The 26,728-nt window shown below is 40.0% G+C and overlaps 1 protein-coding gene across 4 annotated transcripts in view; it reads left to right on the plus strand.

Moving 5' to 3' along the window:
• Fat3 (FAT atypical cadherin 3) overlaps positions 1 to 26,728 on the plus strand; it is a 600,104-nt gene that overhangs the window by 502,751 nt on the left and 70,625 nt on the right. For all 4 annotated transcript variants that reach the window (XM_078046859.1, XM_021734487.3, XM_040285086.2 and 1 more), the window contains 5 exons: positions 2,371 to 2,581; positions 7,337 to 11,410; positions 14,976 to 15,172; positions 16,056 to 16,209; positions 18,158 to 18,391. In XM_078046859.1, the coding sequence (XP_077902985.1) occupies positions 2,371 to 2,581; positions 7,337 to 11,410; positions 14,976 to 15,172; positions 16,056 to 16,209; positions 18,158 to 18,391 (4,870 nt within the window). The remainder of the gene's footprint in view (positions 1 to 2,370; positions 2,582 to 7,336; positions 11,411 to 14,975; positions 15,173 to 16,055; positions 16,210 to 18,157; positions 18,392 to 26,728) is intronic.

A 26,728-nucleotide genomic window follows, 5' to 3' on the forward strand; every position in this document is an offset into this window, starting at 1 on the left:
TTCAAGGCACAAAAGTCTTCAAAAGTACAGGGCCCTTAATTTTTGTAAGTAGTAGTGAAGTTAACTTTTTCACTGCCAGATTGCATTTACTTTTGACTTTTTATTTCAATAAAGAATTACTGTTGTTAGATAGCAGCTTCATGTTTTTTTGCCAAGCTGAAATATTAGACAAGTTTTGCAGACACTGGCAGACAAGAAAATTTTGCCAACAGACTGGCTTGACAGGGGAGGAGTAAGCCATATTCCCAGGCTCTACCACTGGTTTGCATCCAGAAGATGTGTGGAAAAGTTGAGAAGTCTGTCACAAGGGCACTTACTTATCCAGCCTGTGCAATTCTCAGTCCCTGAAAGCATTTATAGACCTGATTGGGTACTTTTTGTACTGCCATTGAACCTAGAAGTGAATACTGGCACACAAAGAGATCTCAACACACTCTAAAGCCTGTGGAGAGTCTTAAGTCTCAATTTGTGTTCAAATTAGGTAGGAGAAGTAATTGAAAAGTAGAGATTAATAAGAAACTCTATGGCCTATAATCTGTTCCTTTAATGATCCATGAACCCCATGGGCAATGCACAGCCACTGCCTAACAGAGCCCTGCATTCCTTAAGACCTAGTAGGATGACACAGACTTAATCTTGAGCACTGATTGGCTTTAAAACACTCTAAGACTCTATGAATTCCCAAGAAGCAGCTAAAAGTAATGTTGCGCTAAATGCCACTTTTCCTTCCCAAGACTGGAGAGTTTCCTGGGCAAGAGGAAATTTGAGTATCATGCCCTCAGTTGTGGGTTCCAGCTAAGGCTCCAGGGAACTGAAGGGGTGATTCCCAGAGGTCATCTGATCCACCCCCTGGCCTTCATTCATTCAACAGATGATATTTTTTGAGTACATACTGTGCACCAAGCACTATTCTAGGCACTGAAGACACAAAAGAGAAAAAGTCTCTGCACCCTTGGAGCTAACAGTTGAAATTGACCTAGATGTTAATAATTCCAAAATAAAGAGTTCACCTTGGTCCTTGGGTGTGGATACACCAGTCTACAGAAATTCAGCACACTCATTGTTTTGATTTTGCATGTGTTTTCTTCAAGGGCAGAACCTGTGCCAGTTACTAACTCCATTCTCATGGTTTCTCAAGTCATTTCTGTTTATTGTTTGCTTAACAAACTCAGAATTCAGTTTGGTCACCCTCTACCAAATATCATTTATGTAACTGAATATTTAGAGCAAACAAATCCTTTATGCTGCCTTTCTTCAAGCTACACCATTTTAGTCATGTTACTTATTCCTTCCAGGTACTATTTATGAAACCCCCTTCTCTTTGATGGCTCTTCTCAGCACATTTTCTAATTTATTCACATTTCTGTGAAGTTATGCAGCCTAAAATTGAACAAGCCAAGAATACACATTTAACTAGTACTGTATCAAATTATAGCAGAACCATGTGGTTAAAGTATTGATTGTTTATAAGCTTCAGCCATATGCAAACCAGGGAACATTTTAAAGCCATCAAGCCAAGTTTTTTGATGGAGTTACAAGAAGGATCTCAATTTTAGAAATTGATTGTAGTCATCTTACCAGTGGTCAAGATTCTCTCTCAGCTCTGGGCCTTTGGGTATATTGGATCTTCTTGCCTCAAAGTGCCACATGCAATGATCACCACCATTTTACTACTTCTACCTGTTCTTGTCACTTCTTCCAGGAAGCTGAATGCTAGGTTAGGCTCTTCTTACTGCTTATTCTGAGGGCACATTTAGGTAACCCATGCTGGCACTTATCACTGGGTACTATACCTGCCTATTTAATTATTTGTAATCCCAAATCGACCCTAAGCTTCTGGAGGGTAGAAACCATATCCAATTTACTACTGAGGCGTCAGAGTTAAGCAAGGACCTTGTTGGATAATAGATGACAATAAATGTTTGTTGAATGAATGAATGGCAATGCCCACATTGTATTCATCAATTCCACTCTTTAGTTTCTCCTTTAGAAGAGCCTCTGTCCACCATTCCATGAGCAGATATTAATACACATAACAAGGGGAAAGTGGCTGTGCAAGGGGTCCCAGAGCAGAATGCTGTGTTTGTGATATTTTTTATATCAAGGCATTGATTCTGCAGACACAGGCTGAACAGAGACTATAGGACAGGCTTCCTGAGCAAAAAGATGATGTAGCCCCTGCTCTTGATTTGCTCACCATGTTCTTGCTTGGTAATACCATTGTTAATTGAGCATGAACTAAATATCTGGAACTGGGTCAAGAACTGTGTGCATCATCTTTTTTTGTTGTTGTTTTCATCACAGACATAGCCATTGAGTTCTTTGCTGTTTAAGAGTTTAGTCCTACTGCTTCTTGTATTTTGCCTAAAGGTCAGAGATCAGGAGTTTCCTTATCGAAGAAACTTAGCCCGAGTCATTGTGAATGTGGAAGATGCTAATGATCACAGTCCTTATTTTACCAACCCACTATATGAAGCATCCGTGTTTGAGTCGGCTGCTCTGGGATCAGCTGTTCTGCAAGTGACGGCTCTGGACAAAGACAAAGGGGAAAATGCAGAACTCATATATACCATAGAAGCAGGTGAGAGCTGTTACACGGCATAGATTACAGCATAATGCATGGCATTCAACCTCAGTAGTATCTATCACCATGGTGAATTCAGATTGATACCATTAGATCTCTAATGAAATCTTGGCCAAGCACCACCCATTTTATTGTGATAATGGTGCATAAAGTTCTTGGCGTGTCAGTATTATGTCTTCCATTGTTGACAGCAAGGAGAGTTTCCTTCCCCTTGTTCAATCTTGGGTTTTCCTGGAATGAAGAAGAAATGTGTAATGCATTCTGTGGCTTTTACCCATGGGCCAACAAGTCATGGTTTCAGACTAAAATAACCAAAGCCTCCTTCCTGTCACCTGAGGGCTGCTGGGCTGTTGAACTGAATCTTATGTGTCTTTGTTTACTTGTCAGTAGGTGGGCTGTGGCTTTCAGAATCCCTACGCCCTCACAGTTAGCACAATTCACCTCACTGGAGGCAGTCTGAGTAGCAGAGAGTTTGGTAGATATGGGGTCTGAACTACCTGCTTAACCTGACAGATAAGTAAGTACAGGCTCTTGTTTTGTTAAACTTGAGATCTTTTAAAATCTATTTAACACCCATAGTGTACTGATGGTTGCAAGACCATAGTGTACTGTTGGTTGAAGATCAATAGCTAGAAAGCATCTATGACAGAGAGATTCATGTCCAAGGAAGAGATAGAACTGTGAGCCTGAAAATGACAAATACCCTTTGTCTGCTCTATTTTCCTTATCCTGTTCTATCTTTTTCGAATATGCAAGCCACATATTTCCAAAACGTTTTGCAACATTATGTCTGTTGTGCATAATGCCAAATGTAATCTCCTTTTATGCCAGTGATAGATATGCCTTCATTTAAACGTAGAGTATTTTTGTGAGTAGTTGAATTAAAATAGGAATGCTAGAATGACAGTTTTTGGACTAGAAATTTTAGAAAAGGAAAAGCCAATAGCCTTCTTAAAAAAAGTTTCTATATCAAAAGATAATCTAAAATTATTCCCTGTATTAGGTGTCCACATTTTATGAGTCTATTCTAAGCTTGTGCGCTCTTAAGCGCTATCTCTATCTCTCTGTCTCTCTCTACGTCTCTCTCTCTCCATATGTGTGTGTATGTGTGTGTGTGTGTGTATGTATGCATGTAAAGAAAAGATGTTAGTCCATGATAGTCAGGTTCTGTGGAATTTTATTTCAGCCTAAAGCTTGACCAGTATTTAGAAATGCATTCCTTATTTATCAAGGAAGAATTTTATTATTTAATTATGCGATCCTTGCTTTTATGGTACCACAAAAATATATGGAAAATTCTCAAAATTTTTTTTGAGAATATGTACATGACAACACAGTTGTCACCTAATCCAACAATTCTGTTTATTCTCTGTATGGTTTTCTCTGAGCTTGTCTTTTCTCTTTCCCTCTATTCATTCATGCATGTACATTGCTTCATGACATTGTGATCATTTGGATGTGAAGTTTTATTTCTACGACCTTGTCATTTTCTAAACATTTGTCTAAGTGTCCACCTGCTTTGTATATTTGTCATTTAAACACTACTTTTACTTCTCTTACTTAGCCGAAGAATCTTTCACCCAATTTGGTGTTCTCAGGTAGTGATTTACTCACCATCAGCTGAAAAGACTGCTTCTCTTATTTTAACTTCCATGATTGCAACATGGTGCTCAGTTATTTCTTTAATAACTGAGTAAATCAAGAGAAAAGTTATTTTCTTAAAACATCCGAATGTTATATATTACTAAAAAAAAATGAAAGAAAACACAGGTTTATTCACCTGATTCAAAAATAAAATATTCCTTTGGGTTAGGGAAATCCCATATATATAGAAAACCTAAATCTCCAGAAAACTAAACTTTTTTTGATATCTCAAAAAAGGTGATTTTTGTTGAAGTGGGCACCAAGCTAGTGAGAATTACAACACACGCAAGAAATCTCTCGTAGACATTGAGACCTTCACAGACTCGAAGACCTACCTTGAGCCTAAACTGGTCCTTCCCAGATTATAGAAAGAAAGACAGATCACAGGTGCTTCAGTATTTTTAGCACATGGTCAGTGGTTGTGTAAAATGTTATGTTTTATTTAACTTCTCTCACAGACCTCCGATAAGCGAGATTTTTCTCTATTTAATGATGTGCTATAAATTCCCTCTCTCTTGCTTGGCCTCTAAAGTAACTACAGAAGCTTTATATTTTAGTCTGAAGAACTGAGTTTTGAGTTTGAATATAATTTGAGGGCAGTGCTTCAGGACTTATTTTAGCCTGGGTTTTCTGTTTGTTGCCAATGGTGATTCTGAAGTAGCACAGCACAAGAGAGACACAAATAAGAGTTGAGTTAGAACATGGCATATTGGATCCCAAGAGTTGAGTTAGAACATGGCATATTGGATCCCAAGGGGATAGAGAATTAAAATTCGCTTTTGATTTACATCTCCTCCCAATCATTTCAACAAATAATTATCAAGCACCCTCTTTGTGTCAGACACTGTGCAATACATCAGATAATATGAAAAACACAGCTTTTGCCTAGTTGCCAAAAGTCTAAACGAAGCCATAGATTCCAAGAAAACAAGCAAGTAGAGATTCCTTTTCAAAGATTCAGGAATCGAAGGAGAGGATATGCAGGAACGGGATCTCAAGGAAATGGGTCAGTATATTGAAGAGAGAAAGAGAACCTGAAGTATGAGTCCAGAATCCTGAGAGGGTATAACAAGTGGATCAGTTTCCAGGGGACAGCAGGTCCATGAAGTTCAAGTGGAGGTCAAGAGCTGGATCACCTGCATTCCTGCTTTAATGTATCTTGCTAGGAATGAAGAAATGTTGCTGGGGCTGGTACAAGGAAGGATTTTTCTATAAACTCTGAGGTAGGACACCATAACCAGTGAAGGCAGCAACTTGGCTCAGTTGCTGTCCCTGGAAGGTGACCATTGATAAAGTGAAATGACAGCTGGCTCAAATGTTGGATCTATGCCTGATTCCACTGTGCTCATCACTGAAAATGTAAAAGCTCACCCAAACATCATTAAATTCTGTTGTTGTCATTACAAAATGATCATGTTTGGTGGCAAAGTGAAAAAAAAAATCATGCTGACATCAAAGATGACATTGTTTAATATCACATTGTGGGATTGGAATTAAATTGGCCTCTCTATTAGATATGCTTCCTCTTGAAAAGTGTTTTATTGAAGTAGATTTTATAGGAATATGACCTTTTGCTTTATGGACATGGAAATGTTTATTTAATAAATATACACCAAGAAATGTAGACACAGCTGTATTTGCTGTATATTTCAATAAGCATATCACAACAACCCCTAAATCCAAGAGCCTATCTTAATGATTTTGACATTTAAATGGTTTATATGCTTGCCATACTACAGAACTCAAAAAGAAGGAAAGATCTAGCTATAGTTGAGTAACTAGGATCTTTAAATGTTGATTTAAAAGAGTTTCAACACAAAATAAAGGGTGTTCTTATAAAAGCGTTGGAGAGTCCAAGGAGGGAAAACATAAAGCAACTTGGGAAGGATGTAACTTCACACCGTCTACTATTTTTGAGCTCCTGCCCCTACCCACCTTCTTTACATTCTTCAGATCTTTTGTTTCTTTGCTCCTCTTTTGTTTCAGTCATCCTCAACAATCCCAGATTCCAAATTTTTTCATATTTTAGAGGTGGTGTCATGGCCCATAGCTCTCCCCATGCCAGACCTGGCAAAACAGGTCACCATGTCTTTGTTTCATAAGGGTTTTGATTCAAGTTCTTGGGTTTAAGGCTGTTCTCGAGTGCTTAGTGAGTAGAGTGGCTACAGATTGGAGCAATAAACTTGTAGTATTTTATGTCTTCTTTAATGTCTGTCTATACCTCTGTGTGTTCAAGGGCATGGGAGAAAGTTAGAGCAGTAGTGAAGAACAGGGGAAAATTCAGGGGGAAAAAAAATACAACTTGCAAAACAAACAATGACTTGGGAAGAATTCTCTGTGACTGATAAAACCCACCACACCAAAGTGGAATTTGGAGGAAGTTGATTTATTTATTTATTTTTAAAATATCTTTTATTTATTTATTTATTTTTATGTGGTGCTGAAGATCGGACCCAAGGCCTCGCACGTGCTAGGCGAATGCTCTACTGCGAGCCACAACCCCAGCCCTGAGGAAGTTTATTTTGATTGACAGGGTGAAATAGCACTAATACCATGTAGCATATATTATCTTTGAGATAAATAGTAACCAAATGCCTGCATGATGATCTTCCAAAACTAAATGTGAACATGGCACTGGTTTAGGTATGGATAGATATTTTTTTTTTCTTCCCTGTACTAGCAACATTGGTATGTGTGTCATCCAGTCTGTCCCTCTTCTCACAGGCTTAGGAATGAGGAAGTCCTACACATTTATAGCAGAAATAGCTCTCCTATAAGCTCTTATTCTCTGGCTTAAATGTACCCCATTGTGTGCCACTGCTGCCACTGCTGTTTTTAACCTAGATCAAAAAACTATGGCTCTAAAGTTTATAATTTTACTGGAAAACTCACATCACTTTCTTTTCAACATCCTGGAAACAGAAGTCTCTTTTTTCTTTGTTGGTTTGTTTTCTCTTTCAGAACGATAAGAGATGAATAGAAATATATGTATCTATTTTCTGTTGGCCACATTGCACTAGAGTTTCTTTACATGAAGGGTCAACCTTTAGAAAACCTTTTTTTTTTTAATGACTCCCTTGTAATTCCTTTTCCTTTTCTGTATTTTAGGGAACACTGGAAACACATTTAAGATCGAGCCAGTCCTGGGCATCATCACTGTTTCCAAAGAACCAGACATGACAACGATGGGTCAGTTTGTCCTGTCAGTCAAAGTCACAGATCAAGGTTCCCCACCAATGTCTGCCACTGCAATTGTGCGCATTTCCGTCACCATGTCTGATAACTCTCACCCCAAGTTCACTCATAAAGACTACCAAGCTGAAGTAAATGAAAATGTGGATATTGGAACCTCGGTCATTCTAATCTCTGCCATCAGTCAGTCTACCCTCATTTATGAAGTCAAAGATGGAAACACTGGTGGGGTCTTTACCATAAATCCATATTCTGGAGTCATCACCACTCAGAGGGCTCTGGATTATGAGCGTACTTCCTCTTACCAACTCATCATTCAGGCCACTAACATGGCAGGAATGGCTTCCAATGCCACCGTCAATATTCAGATTGTTGATGAAAATGACAATGCTCCAGTTTTTCTCTTCTCTCAATACTCAGGCAGCCTAAGTGAGGCTGCCCCAGTCAATAGCATTGTCAGGAGCTTGGATAACAGCCCACTGGTAATTCGAGCCACCGATGCTGACAGCAATCAGAATGCACTACTCGTGTATCAGATTGTGGAGTCTACAGCCAAGAAGTTCTTCACAGTGGACTCCAGTACAGGTGCAATCAGAACAATTGCCAACCTGGACCATGAGACCATTGCCCATTTCCATTTTCATGTGCATGTGAGAGATAGTGGTAGCCCCCAGCTGACTGCAGAGAGTCCTGTTGAAGTGAACATTGAGGTTACAGATGTGAATGATAACCCACCTGTTTTTACTCAGGCTGTGTTTGAGACTGTCTTACTTCTCCCCACCTATGTTGGTGTGGAGGTCCTGAAAGTTAGTGCCACAGACCCTGACTCTGAGGTGCCTCCTGAACTGACATACAGTCTAATGGAAGGCAGCTTGGATCATTTTTTAATTGACTCCAATAGTGGAATACTCACCATAAAAAACAACAACCTCTCCAAAGATCACTACATGCTGATAGTTAAAGTGTCTGATGGAAAGTTCTACAGCACATCCATGGTCACCATCATGGTTAAAGAAGCCATGGATAGTGGCCTTCACTTTACACAAAGTTTTTATTCCACCTCAATCTCAGAGAACAACACTAACATAACCAAAGTTGCTATTGTCAATGCAGTTGGAAACCGCCTTAATGAGCCCTTAAAATATAGCATCTTAAACCCAGGAAATAAATTCAAGATAAAATCTACCTCAGGAGTCATTCAGACCACTGGAGTCCCCTTTGACCGTGAAGAACAAGAATTATATGAGTTGGTGGTGGAAGCCAACCGTGAACTAGACCATCTACGTGTGGCTAGAGTAGTGGTCAGGGTTAACATTGAAGACATCAATGACAATTCTCCAGTCTTTGTGGGTCTCCCTTACTATGCTGCTGTGCAAGTTGATGCTGAGCCAGGGACTCTTATATACCGGGTAACAGCCATTGACAAAGATAAAGGTGCAAACGGAGAAGTGACCTATGTCCTACAGGATGACTATGGCCACTTTGAAATTGATCCAAATTCAGGGAATGTTATTTTAAAAGAAGCATTCAATTCTGACTTGTCCAACATTGAGTATGGAGTCACCATCTTAGCCAAAGATGGTGGAAAACCCTCTTTGTCCACATCTGTGGAACTTCCCATCACCATTGTCAACAAAGCAATGCCTGTGTTTGATAAGCCCTTTTATACAGCTTCCATCAATGAAGACGTGAGAATGGACACTCCCATTCTAAGCATCAATGCTACCAGTCCAGAAGGCCAAGGCATCATATATATTATTATTGATGGGGATCCTTTTAAACAGTTTAACATTGACTTTGACACGGGGGTCCTGAAAGTTGTGAGTCCTTTGGATTATGAAGTTACACCTGTTTACAAATTGACAGTAAGAGCTAGTGATGCCCTTACTGGTGCCAGGGCGGAGGTCACGGTCGACTTGCTAGTTAATGATGTAAATGACAACCCTCCTATTTTTGATCAGCCTGCCTACAATACAACATTATCAGAAGCATCTCTCATTGGGACACCCGTTTTGCAAGTTGTCTCTACTGATGCAGATTCAGAAAACAATAAAATGGTGCATTATCAGATTGTGCAGGATACATACAACAGCACAGATTATTTTCACATCGACAGTTCAAGTGGCTTAATCCTGACAGCAAGGATGCTGGACCATGAATTGGTGCAACACTGCACTTTGAAAGTCAGAGCAACAGATAGTGGCTTCCCCTCACTGAGCAGTGAGGTTCTAGTTCATATCCACATCTCTGACATAAATGACAACCCTCCAGTGTTTAATCAGCTAATTTATGAATCATATGTGAGTGAACTAGCCCCCCGGGGTCATTTTGTAACCTGTGTACAAGCCTCAGATGCAGACAGTTCGGACTTTGACCGGTTGGAATATAGTATTTTATCTGGGAATGACCGGACAAGCTTTCTGATGGACAGCAAGAGTGGCGTCATCACACTGTCCAACCACCGAAAGCAGCGGATGGAGCCGATGTACAGTCTCAATGTGTCTGTTTCTGACGGGTTGTTCACCAGCACTGCACAGGTGCACATCAGGGTACTGGGAGCTAACTTGTACAGCCCTGCCTTCTCACAAAGCACATATGTAGCTGAGGTGAGAGAGAATGCAGCTGCTGGGACAAAGGTAATTCATGTGCGAGCCACAGATGGGGATCCTGGAACATATGGGCAGATCAGCTATGCCATCATCAATGACTTTGCCAAGGATCGATTCCTCATAGACAGCAATGGACAGGTCATCACTACAGAAAAACTAGACCGGGAAAACCCTCTAGAAGGAGATGTTAGTATCTTTTTGAGGGCCCTTGATGGTGGTGGGAGAACAACTTTCTGCACTGTGAGGGTGATTGTGGTGGATGAAAATGACAATGCTCCCCAGTTCATGACAGTGGAATACAGAGCCAGTGTCAGGGCAGATGTTGGAAAGGGCCACTTGGTCACCCAAGTTCAAGCCATGGACCCAGATGATGGAGCCAATTCAAGGATTACTTATTCCCTATATAGTGAGGCCTCTGTCTCAGTGGCTGACCTCCTGGAAATTGATCCTGACAATGGCTGGATGGTTACAAAGGGCAATTTTAACCAGCTGAAAAATACAGTGCTGTCATTCTTTGTCAAAGCAGTAGACGGGGGCATTCCAGTAAAGCACTCCCTCATCCCTGTCTATATCCACGTCTTGCCCCCTGAAACATTCTTGCCTTCATTCACCCAGTCTCAGTACTCTTTTACCATTGCAGAAGATACAGCCATTGGAGGCACCGTGGACACCTTGAGGATTTTGCCCAGTCACAATGTCCAGTTCAGCACAGTTAATGGGGAACGACCAGAGAATAACAAAGGGGGTGTCTTCATCATAGAACAGGACACAGGCACAATCAAGCTTGACAAGCGCCTTGACCATGAAATTACACCAGCTTTTCACTTTAAAGTAGCAGCCACTATACCCCTGGACAAGGTAGACATTGTGTTTACTGTGGATGTAGATATCAAGGTATTGGATTTGAATGACAACAAGCCAATCTTTGAGACGTCAAGCTACGAGACCATCATAATGGAAGGGATGCCTGTCGGCACCAAACTCACACAGGTGAGAGCTAGCGATATGGATTGGGGAGCCAATGGGCAGGTCACTTATTCCCTCCACTCAGATTCCCACCCCGAGAAGGTAATGGAAGCCTTCAATATTGACAGCAACACAGGCTGGATCAGTACCTTGAAGGACCTGGATCATGAGACAGACCCTGCATTCTCCTTCTCCGTGGTGGCCTCTGACCTTGGAGAGGCATTCTCTCTTTCTTCCACAGCCTTGGTCTCTGTCAGAGTGACAGACATAAATGACAATGCACCAGTCTTTGCCCATGAGGTGTACCGAGGGAACGTGAAGGAGAGCGACCCACCAGGCGAGGTGGTGGCTGTCCTCAGCACCTGGGACAGGGACACTTCTGACATCAATCGCCAAGTGAGCTACCATATTACAGGTATGTCTCAGTGCCCACTGTTCTCACCATGTCCCCTGCTTATCACACAAAGGTGGGAGACAGCAGGGGTAAGAGCAGGAGATAAGATAAAAGGTGACATGAGGACCTGAACATAATAAAGCATTTCTGGTGAGAAGTAAAAGATCTCTAATAGATTTGGGTTTTTTTCAGTTGTTGGTTGTTATTAACTCAACCTTACTTTGGAGTTCATTAGTCTGCTTACAACATTTACCCAGGATGACATCCAATTCTCTTGTCACTTCTTATCATTTTAAAAAGGAGTCTGGTCACACATTTTAATTGAAGAAATACAACTGATAGCTCTTTGCGACTGGGGAGAGATATTTTTAACAATATTCCTTTTCTTTACGTTTTTAGGGTTCAGAAAAAACAAATAACTTGATCCCAGTAAGCTTCACATACAAGCTCCTCCTGGTCATAAAAAACACTTAGACATACACATATATAAATTAGAAGACAGGGTTTGATCCTTTGCTGAGAAATCCTAAATTACAACTCCAAACCAATGGGCATTTCTTCTGAGAACTCTTATTGTTGGGGGGGATCCCTTTTCTGTCTTTCTAAATTGTAAGTAGCTGTTCTTTGGGAAGGCCAAGATAGAAAGATGAGGTCATCCGGAGTATGCAAAAAATGTCACTATTGCTCTGCAGGGTTGAGGATTTCCTATCACAGTGCAAAAAGTTGTCACTGATTGGGAGTAGCTTCCTAGAGGTAACTTGCCTTCAACAATAAAGAAGAAAGTATTGATGGTGTGGAGAAAGCTTCCTAGAAACTATTCAGAGGTGGGGGTTAAAGCAAATATTTTTATGCTGTGACATTCAAAGCCCGAACATAAGCAATGTGCCAAAAGATTTTAAAGATTCCATCAATACTTGTAATCAGGTGGCTTTCCCTTTAGAAAAAACCACATTATTCACAGTGAAAAATGAATTAATTAGAATGCCCTTAGGACACAGAATCCACTTAACTATGTTAGTGGAAAAGTTAATTAATCACTGCAGAATAAGATCCACAGTAGACCAAACATGTCGGTGTGTGGGGTTGCCACACTTTTTAGCCTGGTGCTTCTATTTCCCATATGGAACTAGATGCTCAGTAGTGTTTTCTGCTTAAGAACACTTTATGTATCTTATGCTTTATCTGATATTTTCTGCCTTTTTCCATAAAAATACACATTTCTGCAATTAAAGCCTGAACGAAAGTGGTGAGGAAAGAAAGGAGAGTGGAACAACACTTTGATTAAATAAATGCAAATAGCATTTAGCTTTGGAGGAAGAAAAGGCTCCTTAGACATTCTGAGAGATGCTTTTCTATTTGGAGGAATTGTTACTCGGTCTTAATTATTTACACACAGTCTCTGAATTCTCAGGAGAAGATTTCAAGGGACCATCCCATCGACTTTTCTGAAGTAATGAGTACAGAGTAGCTTAAAGCTACTGTTACTATTAGCCATGCCAACCACCAACTGATTTTAATTAGATTTAACTTTTGCTCTTGATGTAGCACAATGTGGCTGTGCTGCCTCAGATTAACAAAGGACCATTAATCATTTTATGTAACAAAAGAACGGTGTGGGCCTGCCTGCACTGAAAGCACTTAATAGAGAGGTTAAATTTGTGTGCACTGAAATAATATTCAACTAAAGCATAATTGAATCCTAGCCAGTGGTGGAGGAAAGTGATATCCCAGGGAGGACCCCGAGTCTCCCTAGAGTATGGTTTCTGGGCCACAGTGTGGTTGATATTTGGGGGCTGGATAGTTCTTTGCTGTGAGGGGCTGTCCTACATATTGTAGGATGTTCAGCAGCATCCCAGACTTCTACCCATGAGATTCCAGTAGTATATACCACCATCACTACCCTTCAGTGCAGCAACCAAAAATATCTCCAGACACTGAAAATCTCTGCCCCAGAGGAGTATGCAGCCCTCACCTTTTCTGCACTGTTCATATAATTTGGTTATGTTTTTCCTGTTATTGCCTCATAGTGCTAAAGCCCTGGAACTAACCACCTCCCTGTGCCATATAGTCAAGAGTGTAGCCAAGCACTCGTAATTTTACTCCTTCCTGCTCAGTCTACCTGTAGGGCCATGATGTCTTCCCTCTGTTTTGGGGGGATGCATTGTAAGAAGGTGAGATGGCTTTGTTCTTGCAGGGAAGTAGCAGCCAGCATACAGTATGTGTTCCTTATTTATTTATTGTGCTAAAGGATAAATTTAGGCACATTAAAATTTCAAAGAGTCTATCTGAGTCAACAGCAATTCATGAACTGGATAACTCCAGACTGCAAATTGTTCAGAGTTCCACCAAAGGGGCATTAAGAAAAAACTCACTTATAAGATACTCATGTAAACAAGACAGAAAATATTTGGGTAAAGTGGAATCATAACCTTAAAATCCCTGATAGAGTTAGTTAGCAGTTTCTTTATATTTAAGTTTCATTTTACTGTTTTCATTGAGTTGTGTTTTGGTTTTGCCTATAAGAACTCAGCCTCTATGTCCTCCTAATTAATTATTTTAACTATTATCGACCTTTCCCTCTAGAATGTGAGCCTACCATCAAAGCAGGATTTTTTGCTGGTTTTGCCCACTGCTGTAGCTCTGTTGCCTAGAACCAACCGAGGCCTAACAGATGATAAATATAGTTGCACAATGCTGAATTAGATGAGATAATGATCCTTCAACTCGACTCTGGACTTCTTGCTAGTTTTCTTCAGCCTAATCTTTTTCAGTGTTTGAATTGGCAAGATTTCCCTCTTAGGGATTAGAAGGTCAAGGTAGTTTTCTTTCCTCTTCCTACCTGTGTGCTGCACTACTTTGTCTCTGTAGTTTAATGAACTGGAAAAGTAATATGACTGGGACCACTGTCAGTGTTTCAGCATCATAAAATGCTGTTCTGCTTCATCTCTTCTACTTTTCTTCCACTTTTACCAGCTTCACTCTGATACATTTGATCTAATTGCAGTGCTTATCTTTGGACCGGCTCTTTAAATGACCCCTCGTTAGGGCTCTTTAATACTAATGGGTCTTCCTCTGTCGTGGAAACTTTTCTCCCCAAACTCCAGTCCTTATGAGCAGAGCACAGCTGTATGATAAAGCCTTCATTAAAAGATTCCTTAATAGAACTGACTGCCTTTTCTTGATTGCATAATCAACAGCTAATGAAATTGTCTTGGTAACAAGAACTACAGTGTATTACATCCTCTCTTGAGACCAAGTGGAAAGACAATTGTATCATCCCAAGAAGACGACTGATTGTCACAGTTTGAATTTGATTTTCCTTAAGGGGAACTAAACAAGAGATCATCTCCAGTTTCTCTAAGTGGATTTTATTCTCTTGAAAAAAAAGTTGCTGTTTTACTTTCCACATAAGCTAAGCATATAAATATCACACTTTGCTGTAAGGGAATCCAAGGAAGTATCTTTTGTTTCAGTACCGTAAATGCTACAGTGTGAGGGGCACCTGGATGCACCCCCCATAGCCTCGCATGGTGGTGCAGACCAGGCATTTCATGGCTCATCTTCAAAAGCTCTCTTTTCCTTGCAGGAGGTAACCCCCGAGGAAGGTTTGCCCTGGGCCTGGTGCAGAGTGAGTGGAAGGTATATGTGAAGAGACCTTTAGATAGAGAAGAACAGGACATTTACTTTCTCAATATCACCGCCACCGATGGGCTCTTTGTCACACAGGCCATGGTGGAAGTGACCGTCAGTGATGTAAATGACAATAGCCCAGTGTGTGATCAGGTGAGTTAAAGCTCTGGGGGATAAAGTTCTTCTGTTTACTCTGTGTCTCTAAAATTAAATTCAAAACCCATTTCACAGGAATACCTTCTGCTCTTACCTCCAGTTGATTAAGAGCTCTAATTGGACATAAGAGGGTAGGAGGTAGAGGCAAGGATAAAATGTTCTAAACATGAAGACGATAATAGATAGATAGCAAGACCAGGTATCCAATTTTGTCCCCTCTCCTCTGAGAAACACAATAAAAAATAAAATAGGAAGTTTTAAAACTAAATGATTTTTAAGTAATTCATAAAGGACCTTAAAACTTCTGTCTAAATCACTGGTATCATGTACGAGAAATAGACTGCTCTACCCATTTGGCTAGCTGTTTGTGTAAGTACACAAGGCTGGATAGTGGCAATGCTGAATACAGATTCCCAGGCTGCTTATCCTTCAGTTTTCCATTACTGTATAAAATACAATGTCAACAAAAGGTGCTGTACGAGATTTCATTTCCTTTGTTACTTATAATAAATCACAATTTATGGTTTTTCTCACCATGTAGGCCAAAAGACAATATTAGTGTTCTGTAGCTTAGAAAAGTAGTGTATGTAGATTTTATCTCTCATTTCAAATGTTAGTAGTGACTCTTTAAAGAATTGAAAAGAATCTCAGGAACTGACCTAACTTTCCTATGTGCATATATGAATATATCACAGTAAATCTCATCACTATACATATCCACAATGCACTAATTTTTAAAAAAGAGAAAACTGTTGGTGAATGATAAAATCAGTAGAGTATTTAAAAAGTGAATTTTTTTTTAAAAAAATCATATATTGCTAATATGGCAACTGTCCCACAAATACTAATGATTTTATTACTCTTGTTCACCTTTGCCCAGTCTTCATATACAGCATTATTCCCCGAAGATATTCCATCAAATAAAATCATACTGAAGGTCAGCGCCAAGGATGCCGACATTGGATCCAATGGAGATATACGATACTCACTCTATGGATCTGGAAGCAATGAATTTTTTCTAGATGCAGAAAGTGGTAAGTTGAAATCTATTCTTTGGGTAAATGCCTTTGTTTATCCACAAAAGAAGCTAAACTCTCATGTGGTCTTGTCACTGGTGAATAGTTGGTACCCAAGAGTGTTAGTAGTATGCTCATCATCTAGGACTCTAAGAAACAATGAGAAGACATGGCATGCAAATATGGAACTACACAGGCTTTATTTGGTTCACAAAATTTGCCTATACTTTACCTATGTTTGTTAGCATCAAGTATCACATCTCTCTATTTTTTTTTCTCATGTCTGTGAGTTAAGAGGAATCACAGCTCCAATGTAGTTGCCATGCAAGCTGGGGAGTAATGCATAATAAGGAGAGTTTCTTCATTTTGAATTCCCTTTCAAATCCCTTTCTGATTCTTATTAACATAGTTGTCAAGTTTTATTAAACATTCCTGCCTAGTTTCTCCAAACCTTTGAGTGTATATAGGTGAAATTTATAAGGTAAAACATTATGTAAACTAAGGGCAGTTGCCAACATTGAAGGCCAGAGCTAAGGGAAAAGTCATTTTCTACATAGGCAAATTATGAATTGGACGGTTCATCCAATGGTCTTTTTAAATACACTGCAGATTGAATTTTGCCAGTGTTGGTTAGTCATAGTGAACAATGACTAGTTTTCGAAAAGGTAATGACTCCTCCTTGACCCACTCCCAAGGTCCATTGTGGAAGAGCTGACTTAGCTGCAGGGGCATATACCAGTTAGCTATTTGAGCTCCATGATAATTATTCAGACAGTAACATTCATTGAGTAGCTAGTGGACATGAAATCCCTTGAGCACGGGTTGTTTTCTTTTTCTTGGAGCCTACCACACAAATCCCACGAAGTATTTTGTATTCCAGTAGGAAAGACAGGAAAGTAAACCCTAATGAAAGGTGTACCCAGAAGAAATATAAAGGAACTTGCATCTGGGCCCATTGGAAGAAGTAGCCAATATGGTGATGAGATGGAACTGTTTAAAGGAAGGACCAGAATTTGAATTGATTCCAGGAGCTAAACCAGGACACTGCAGGTTAACAGGGACAGCATGAACGGAGAGCACAGCACACCCAGCAAATGTTGAGCACAAAAGTGACAGTAAAAACGACTTTAAGCCCAATCATAGAGGGCCTTGAATGTCCCACTGAAGAGCCACTGGTGGCTTTTTGAATAGGAGAGGGAAATGAGCCCAGCCGTGTTTGAGAACTAGCTGGCTGCATGAGCGAAGCCATAGGAGGAACTGCCTTATAAACCCAGGTGGCTTAGTCCAAATGCCTACCAATTTTATTGAAGAGTAATAATATTTCACAAGTCATGCTTTCACTAATTTGCATTCATTTGAGTTTATCGCTGTGTCTGTTGTCATTTTCTATTGAAACTTAGCAGCAAAAATTCTCCATGGGGGCTGCTGACCAGTTCCTACACAGCTTTTTCAGTGGTAAAAGCCGATGTATAAAAACCTGATGCCTCCCCCAGCAACCACTGACCTTCTCACAGCCCAGAATTATGGTGGTCCTTCAAAACCATAATTCAGCTTGCCTTATAAAAATTGAACATCAGGAAGCAAAGAGTTTGCCGTCCTGGATCTATGGGTTAGTGACATTACTGACCATCAGACAACTAGAGACATCAGTTCATGCTTTGTGCTTTTCTACTGAGGTTCTCTGTGTAGCCAAAAGAAAGAACCTATAACAACCATGTTTTGAAAAGAGATTAATTGACTTGAAGGTTATGCAGTTGGTTTGTAGTTGCATCCATAATTCCATAATTTTCCCCTGGTACCTAAAAGAAAGTGAATATGATCTATTTGTTTGATTATCGGAGAACTTGAGCCAAGTCTCCTTGGTCCTTCTTGGATTTCCAATCCTTTATATGATTAGTTCTCCATTTTTCAAAGTAAGACAGTTTTTGAAAAGCCAAATCAACCATAATGCCATTTCCTTTCACAGGGGAGTTAAAAACCTTGTCTCTATTGGACCGGGAGAGAGTCCCAGTGTACAACCTCATCACCAGGGCCACTGATGGAGGTGGCAGGTTCTGCCAGTCCGACATCCACCTGATTCTAGAAGATGTGAATGATAATCCCCCTCTGTTTTCTTCTGACCACTACAACACCTGTGTCTATGAGAACACAGCCACCAAGGCTCTGTTGACCAGAGTGCAAGCTGTAGACCCCGACATCGGTAAGTCAGTTGCACTGGCCAAGTGTCTCCCTGTTCACTCACTGGACACCTTGTCTCTGGGGGTGGCTTTCCCTTTAGTTTGATTACAACCTTCCCTCAGCCCTCTTGGTGGTCTACCACAAGAACATGGGCATTAAACCACGTTTAAGGTCTTCAGTGAGTGCATTACTTATGCATGGGAAAATTCTCTAAGTTTGTCCTACCTACTTTTCCTAGAGTTTGAAGAGGAGATAATATGAATTCCTTTACCTTTTAACAAAGTGTTTGGGTGGGTTTCTTTTTAAAAAACCTTTTGAATAAAAGCAATAGCTTTCTTACTTGCCCATTCCTCCTAAACATAGCTAAAATGCTGTGTTGTATGGCAGGGAGAATTCATTTCCATTTCTATGAAGAATTGCATCACATGCTTCAGCTGAAATATGACAATCTAGATTTATTGTAGTGCCCCATAGTGCAAAGACCAATTACTAAATGTGCTGCCAGTTCAATGTGGACTTTTTTTTAACTGCCATTTTCCAGAGTATTTTTGTCACTTATAAACTGACATTGCTAGGCAGAGTTGAGGGATGGGGAGATAAGAAGGAATTAGAACTGAAAGTTGCTAATAAAGTTTGTGTTCAAATCCACTTTACATAATGAGATGATGAGTTAGAAAAGACTAGAGTTAATTGCTAGATAGACCTTCTGAGAATGCATAAGTTATTGAGGTGACTACATGATGGAATATAAATACGAAAGGGCATACAGAAGCCTCTTGGTTGTGCATTTTAAGAGCCGTAAATCAGAGGACTAGAGAATGATGAGGTGGGTCTGCTATGCTAAGCAGACCTTTATATAATTCAGTATCTTATTGCTTAATTCTTAGTTGAAATAAAAATTATTGGGCTAATGGAAAAGTAAATACATGATAATTAGTTGAAAACAAACGTAGTGCCCAGGATCTCTGCATATTTCCCCTTAGAGAAATTAGTTGGCTACACTGAATGATTGCTTTTACCACATTAGCATAATTTCTGAGCTGAGAACTAACCTTTTAAAAGTATGCATATTATTGTAAATAAATTACAAATAAATAGAAAAAGACTATTTTATTGGTATGTAATTGTGTAGTACCTACAAATACTTTTTAAAAAGAAGATTTAGAAAGCATTCTCTGGACTCTTATTTGCAGACTTTTAGGGAAAAGAAGATAGAATTAATGCAAATGAATTTCTAATCATTTTAAATTTTATTTTAGAATGGGTAGTTAGATGAAATTTTAAAAGCTAAAAGAAATGGAATTTTTCTATTCAATTCCTTCACAAAGGAATCAGGTGTACTCAAGCTGTGGTAGAATGGATGCAAAGTCTAATTAGTGCACATGATGCTTCAGACAGTGCAGGGACAAGACAGAGTGTGACTGACTCACAGATTTGGCACTTGGAGCTGTTTTACAACTTATGGTGAAGAATATCCAGTTAGCCATGTCCTCCTTTCACACTTCTGAGTCAACTGGCCAGATTGGGTGCTGGAGTCGAAGAAATGTCCGGACTCAGGTCATTTAATAGGGCAGAGAAGACAAAGACTTTAAAGGACCAAAACCAGGATGAAGACTTTATTACACCTCCACCTGCTCCTGAGTAAAAGGCTTATGTGCACAGCTTCAAATGGAGACAGAGGTCACAGGTGCTGCTGACACATGTGTATGAAGTCGATTCATGATCCCCTCAGTCTTAGGAACAAGTTCAGTGAAAGATGCCAGATTTTGGGTTATTTTCTCAGTTTTTGTCAATCTCAGCTTCAAAAAGTAAAAGAACTAAGATAGCTGGGGAAGAGCAAATAACACCCTAAGAAACACAAACTTAGCTCCTACTGAGTTCCAGGCACCAGGCTGAGGAAGTGGCTGGGAGTCTTGGTTGGGGCTTGCAGGGGATTTCAGCAGCAGTAGCATCAGTCTGAGCCTCTGTTAAATAAATGCCAACATTATCCAGAATCCCTGTGTGTCACTGAATCAGGACTTGTGACCTTGTCATTGGTGGCCTGAACAAAACACTTCTAACTCAAGAATAATAACCATTTCTCTGTCTTTCACAAGGGATCATAGGCTAGTGGAGGCTGTGCACTAAGATTACCAGGTTGTTGAGTGCAGAAGCCATTTGGGGATCAAAGTGAACCTCTGACTGGAATCTGAGTTCAGGCACAAATGGCCTTTAGACTGAATATAGCTTTCTGGAACCTTTAGTTTTACACACACAGTATTCAAAAGGGTTCAAATTAGTTGTCATTATTTAAAAGTCAGATTTTTATTTGAAATTTACATGTGTGGCATTTTATAAAAATAATAACACTTAGAAGGCCCTGCCATTTCAGGGGCACAGGTCTCACAATGGTTTAATAAATAGCACCTGCCTCCTTGATCTCCACCACAAGTCTCTTCTTCCCTATGGCCAGCCACTTGGCTTACTTATGTTACCACCTGACCTCACTTTCAAACCCTTTTCTAAAGTGACAAGAAAATTTCTGATTTTTTAAAAAAGTTTTATTTTAAAATAATTAAATGGCAGGAGGTCAAGGACCTCTTTCCCCTGAGCCCTTCACCCATGGTAACATCTTGCCTAATTGTAGTACATTATCAAAACCAGGAAATTCACATAAGTGCATCCTTACAGCTTGTTCAGACCTCAGCACACATTCCTGCAAGTGTTTTTGAACAGTTTTATCATTTCTGCAGCTTCAGGTAAGGACACCACATTTCCACATGAGACCCCCTCATGCTATCCCTTTGTAGCCACACCCACCTCCTTCCTGAACCTCCTTCTCCACCTCTATCTCTGGGCAATCACTAATTTTCATATCTTTAATCTTCTTATTTCAGAAATGTTATTTAAATGAAATCACACATTCTGAAACCTTTTTTTTTCTCTTGAGATTTGTTCAAGTTGCCTAATTAGTCTTGAAGAACATTGGCTTCATTAGTGTAAATGACAGGGATGCTTGGTTCATGAAACTTCTTTTGTTATGCATATCTCTTTACCAAGTAGAAAAATATTTTACCAGTGCTGTAATATGAAAGTTTGCACCCTTCAAAAATCCCAGCAGTTTAGGAGGCTGAAGCAGGAGTATCACAATTTCAAAGCCAGCCTCAGCAACTTAGCAAGGCTCTAAACAGCTTAGCAAGATTCTGTCTCAAAATTATAAGTAAAATAAAAATAAATGGGCTGGCATGTGACTCCATGGTCAAGTGTCCTTGAGATTCAATCCCTGGTAACAACAACAACAACAAAAATTTATATATTGAAATCTAGTCCTCCCTCCAAATGGTATTAAGAGAAGAAGTCTTTGGGAGATGGTTAAGTCATAGAAGTAGAACCAAATTGAATTAATGCCTTATAAAAGAGACTTGAGAAGCCTGTTTGCCCACCTCACTTTGTGAGGATGCATAGAATATACCATCTATGAGGAATGGGACCTCACCAGACACCAAGCCTGCTAAAAAATAATTTGACCTTGTAATTCCCAGCCTCCAAACCACAAGCAATAAATATATTGTGATTATGAATTACTCAGTTTAAGCTATTTTGTTTTTGCAGTCTAAATGGATCAAGACAGCCATCGTTTGACTACACTATATACAAGGTTACTATAACTTGCAGAGAAAAGACAAAGATATAATGCATCTGAAATCTGATTCCATGACTTCATTAGTTCAAAGCCCTTACCATGAGATGTTAAACCTACCTAAGCTGACTTTCTAATTTTAAAGCATATTATTGCTTTGAGACAAACAACTCTTTTCCTATGAATTATTCATAATGAACCAACATCAATGTTAGAGTAACTGCCTAGGTCAGGTGTAAAATAAAAAAACAGAGGAAGACAAGATAATTTTAACACCCATTTTATGAGTTCTAAGAAATGATATGGCAACTGTCTAGATTTTAAGACACGTATTAAGTTCTCAGTTTTCCTGTAAAATGAAAATATCTTCAAACCTATAAACTATAGATGCAACTTCATGACCCAACCTTTACAAAACTTTAATCCTTTCAGTAAAGACAAGAAGAACTTTTGCTGCATTACCACTTTGGTACTAATGTCCTGGGTTTAATCTATCTCTTCAAAGTAGAATTTGTTCCCAGGTTCCTCATTTTGAGAATGTTTTTAAATTAGCAAAAGAAATATGCAGTAATGAGGATCAAAAATTCTGCAACCATTTTAGGCAAAATGACATTTAAATAAAATGTAAATTTGTACTGGGAAATTATGCTGCTGTCCATAATTTATTAAGAGGTCAATTTTGGAATATTTGAGATGTGAAAGGATCATATTTTTCCTCTTGGATAAGAGACAGAAAGCAAGGAAATGTTCTAATGAGCAACTCTGTCCTTTCTGGTAAAATATTTCCTGCAACATTTGGAATACCTTTCAGAGTTTTCAGAAGAACTTAGAGGATCAGAAAGTACATTTCAGTTACTTTCCATTCAACTGAATAAATATTTAATGAGAAGTTAAGCAGTAAGCACCACAGAAGGAACAGCAAAGCTCTCAGAGATGAGGGACATGCAGCGACAGGCACAAATGGTACGCAGTGGTAAAGTTAGGAACCCGGAACACACCCTCAGTAAAGGGCAGAGCTCCCCAAACAGAGAGGATGTCAGCAGTCTGAGATGGGAAGGCATTCAGGAGTGAATGAAGAACATGAAGATAAAGTCACAAAGTAGGCACAGTTTGGGCCCAACTAAATAGGAAATACCATGTTGTCCAGGACAGATGGGAGAGAGATAAGAAGAAAAATATACTTAAGTCAGTCAGTGGAAAAGAACTGCCAAGCAGTTTCTGGAAAACAAACAGACAAACCTGTTCTGGGTTTTGGGAATGTACTAGAATAAGAGATTCCAAAGTGGGTTGGAACAATTGAACTTAGAGCATGGGGAAAGCTCCTAGGAGGATATTGAGAAAGACTACAAGGATCAATGAGAGCACTGGCTTTAGTACTTAGAAAATGAAAGGATCAGAGGAAAGCCAGATTGATATTTCAAAGGTGAAATCTGCAGCTTTTGGCAACTTGATGGGCTGATAGCAAGGTAGAGAGACTGGTCAAGGTTCCAACCATGGGCACCAGGCAAGGGTACTGCATAAACAAAAATTGCACAGGTGGTCTAAAGCAAGACCTGGTGCAGATAGAAAGGTGGAAACTTGGGTACACATTGGTGGTGATAACATATACCTTCATAAAGTAGTCAGGAGTTAGGAGAAGTTTGTTAAACATGAAAGAATAGAAGGTCTTATAGTCATAATGGGGAACAGGAAATACAAATGAACATTCTAAGGAAAATATAAGAGTATTATTGAAAAATTGCATCTGTAAGGTAGTAATATGGTGAGGATTAGTCTAGCACAGGTCCCTATAAGGACATTAAAATATAAATAATGAAGTTTCAACCGGGGCATCTCAGGGAGTGGTATTAGCATTTAAGTTGAGTCTTACGAGTTGAGGCTTGAACTTAGATAAAGAATACAAAGAAGGAGTAGTAACAGAGAAAAAGAGCAAGGGAAAGATGAAGACTGTATTAATCAGGATAGACTTGGCTTGTCTGAGGTAAATTTTAAAGTCTCAGTGTCTTAGCACAGGAACAGTTTAATTCTTGTCCATGGAAAGGACAGATTGGTGGGAATCCAACCAACTCAGAATTCTGGCACTCCATCTTGTCACCACCACCTTCTTGACCTTTAGCCTCCAAAGTCACCACAATAAGGAATAGGAGGGGTGAAGAGAGCAGGCTAGCTCTCAGTTGCCTCACCCTGGGAGAGCCCCAAATCACCAGAAATGGTCACACAGCTGACCCAGCTGTACAGGAGACTGGGAGACATAAAGGAGTTCTTGGGCGGTTGTGGAGGCAGGCAGCAAGAGGGAATGAATTGTGTCTGCCATAATGGTGAGGGCAGAAAAGGGCAACTGGTATGTCCCAAAGACAAGGAGAAAATGACATTGCTCATATGGGTAGGGAGTGTTAGCCTCAGCAATATGGAAGGACCATTTAGCCTTAGAAAGGAAAGAAAAGGGAGAACAGAAAGTAAACAATTGAAACCTAAATAAAGAAATTAAAAGGGAGATGCAGAGCAAAACCCAGTAGGAGCACACTTCTGCCCTCAGTCATCTGCATACAGTCAGTGGTTCTACCACCTCAGGCCAGCAGAACAGCAGCTGCACTGGGTGCTGGGGTTCAGGGAGTATTCCAGGGGTGAGGTGAGATGTAAGAGGAAGGCAATAGACCTGAGGAAGGGAAATATTCCTCCACTGAGGGCTCTGCAGGCTCAGGTCACATGGCTATGGTGGGCCCAGTCTGTAGAATGAATTGCATTAACAGAAAATATAAAAAATGCTGAGTCTTCCAGAATGATGTCTTTCCCCTAAAATTAGTTAGATTACAGGAAAAAGACCCAGAAAACTACCCTCTTGGCAGAACTTTTCTGTTTTGATCTGATCATGTGTCTTTGCTGTCCTTGGATCCTCTATTCTAGGCTGACATTCACTATAATAATCTAAGTTTGCTCTCCACAGTGGAATTCATACACCAAGTATTTCATGAGGCAGGTGGTGTCATGGTCCTTGTGCTCGGCTCTAGTGGTGTAGGCAGAAGCTGAATTGAACTTGTTTTTCCAAAGCAGGGATCTTGTCAGAGGCTGTGATGAGCTTGCCCAGGGCCTTGGTGTGCCGGTAGCTCTAGATCAACAGCTCCTCAGGAAGGAGGAGGAGGTACTCAAATGAGAGGAATGTGCTTTACAAAAGTAGTCACTGAATGTTGTTAGAAACAGAACTCTTTACAAAACCATCTTAACTGAACCTTTACAGTAGTTTTCCTGCCTCTTCCAGCTCATCCTAGCCTTTTCTAGGACTTCCACTTTTTGAGAGCCATAAAAACAAAACAAAAAAAAAATGTAGAGGTGAGATGAGTCCAAAGGAAAATGTTGAAAATGAGGTGCTGGAACTCTAATGAGAAATTACGTAGGTGCCCTGGGTTTACAGTTCCTGCATCTTCCTGAGACAGAGCCTGAGAAGTGCTGCTCACAGCAAGCTGTGAGAATGAGAGATGCTCACTCATCCACACCGGGACTCTGGATGTTGTGCTTCAGACTGAATGGCCAATGCAAAGTTCCGACTCCCTGTGGCAGGGTTTAATTTTAAATCTTCTATCATCTGATTTTCTGACATCATGAAGAAAAAAAAGAATATGTATGTGTGTTTGTGTATGTGTGTGTGTGTGTGTGTGTGTGTGTGTGTGTGGTGTTTTCAAAATTTACTCTCTGAAACTCCAGCCTATTGAGGCCTTGCTAAATATATTACCGCTTGCACTGGATCTCAAAATAAACAAAAGAAGCGCACCTAAAAGAAGAGGTAAATTTTGAAGCATTCATTGCCTTCAGCCTCAGGATGTGAGGAACCAGGTAGAGGGGCAATCTGTGGAACTGGGAAGGAATTGGCTTTATCCATCTGTGCCACAATAGAGGCATGCAAATATCCTGCCAGTTCTTCCTTTCAAAGGTTGTATCCCAGCTGAGACAGCACCCCAGTTTCCTCTGGATCTTGTTGGTCAGCCATAGGGATATCCTCAAATGCTGGTCAGGGACATATCTAGTAATCAGATTGTCCAAGAGGATACATAGATGTGGGAAAACGCTGGATGATTAGCGCCTTGTGACCCTGAGCAAGTCTTTGGCATCCCTGTGCCTCAAGTTCCTCTTCCACAATGTGAGAATAACAGTATCTCACTTTGATAACCTCAAAAGGTCAATGTGACATTTGCCTAAGCATGAAGGGCAAAGCTCTTTGAACTGGTGAGGCCACATTTTCCTACTGGAGATAGCTTTCCTTGCTTTGAACTCCCATAGCACTTCATGATTATTCTGGCATGGGACGACTGCTTGCGTGGCTCTTCTCTACCAATCTCAAACCCTCCCAAGCAAGATCCATGCCTAATAAGAACTTTAAAGGATAATAATCATAATGTGGCTATTAGCATCTACTTTTGCAGGTTCTGTGCCATACCAGGCACTGTGCCAAATGCTTTAGATACATTATTTCCATTTTTCAAACACCCCTATATGTTAGCATTTTTTGTTCTATTTAATGTATGAATAAACTCTGAGGAGTTAAGTAAGTTGTTCTGAGCAATAAGCTAGTTAGTAGAAGGGGCTACAGACATTATGAAAAGGGCCTCGAGAGGGTTGGTGAACAGATATCCAACTGATAAGGATACTATACTTCAAGGCAGGAGTTCTCAAATGTGGTCCCTGATAGCAGTGTCACCTGGGGGTGGGTTATAAATGCAAACTCTGAGTAAGAGACTCTAGACTAAT

Source organism: Ictidomys tridecemlineatus, chromosome 4 (genome assembly GCF_052094955.1).
Source record: "Ictidomys tridecemlineatus isolate mIctTri1 chromosome 4, mIctTri1.hap1, whole genome shotgun sequence".
Lineage (NCBI taxonomy): Eukaryota > Metazoa > Chordata > Mammalia > Rodentia > Sciuridae > Ictidomys > Ictidomys tridecemlineatus.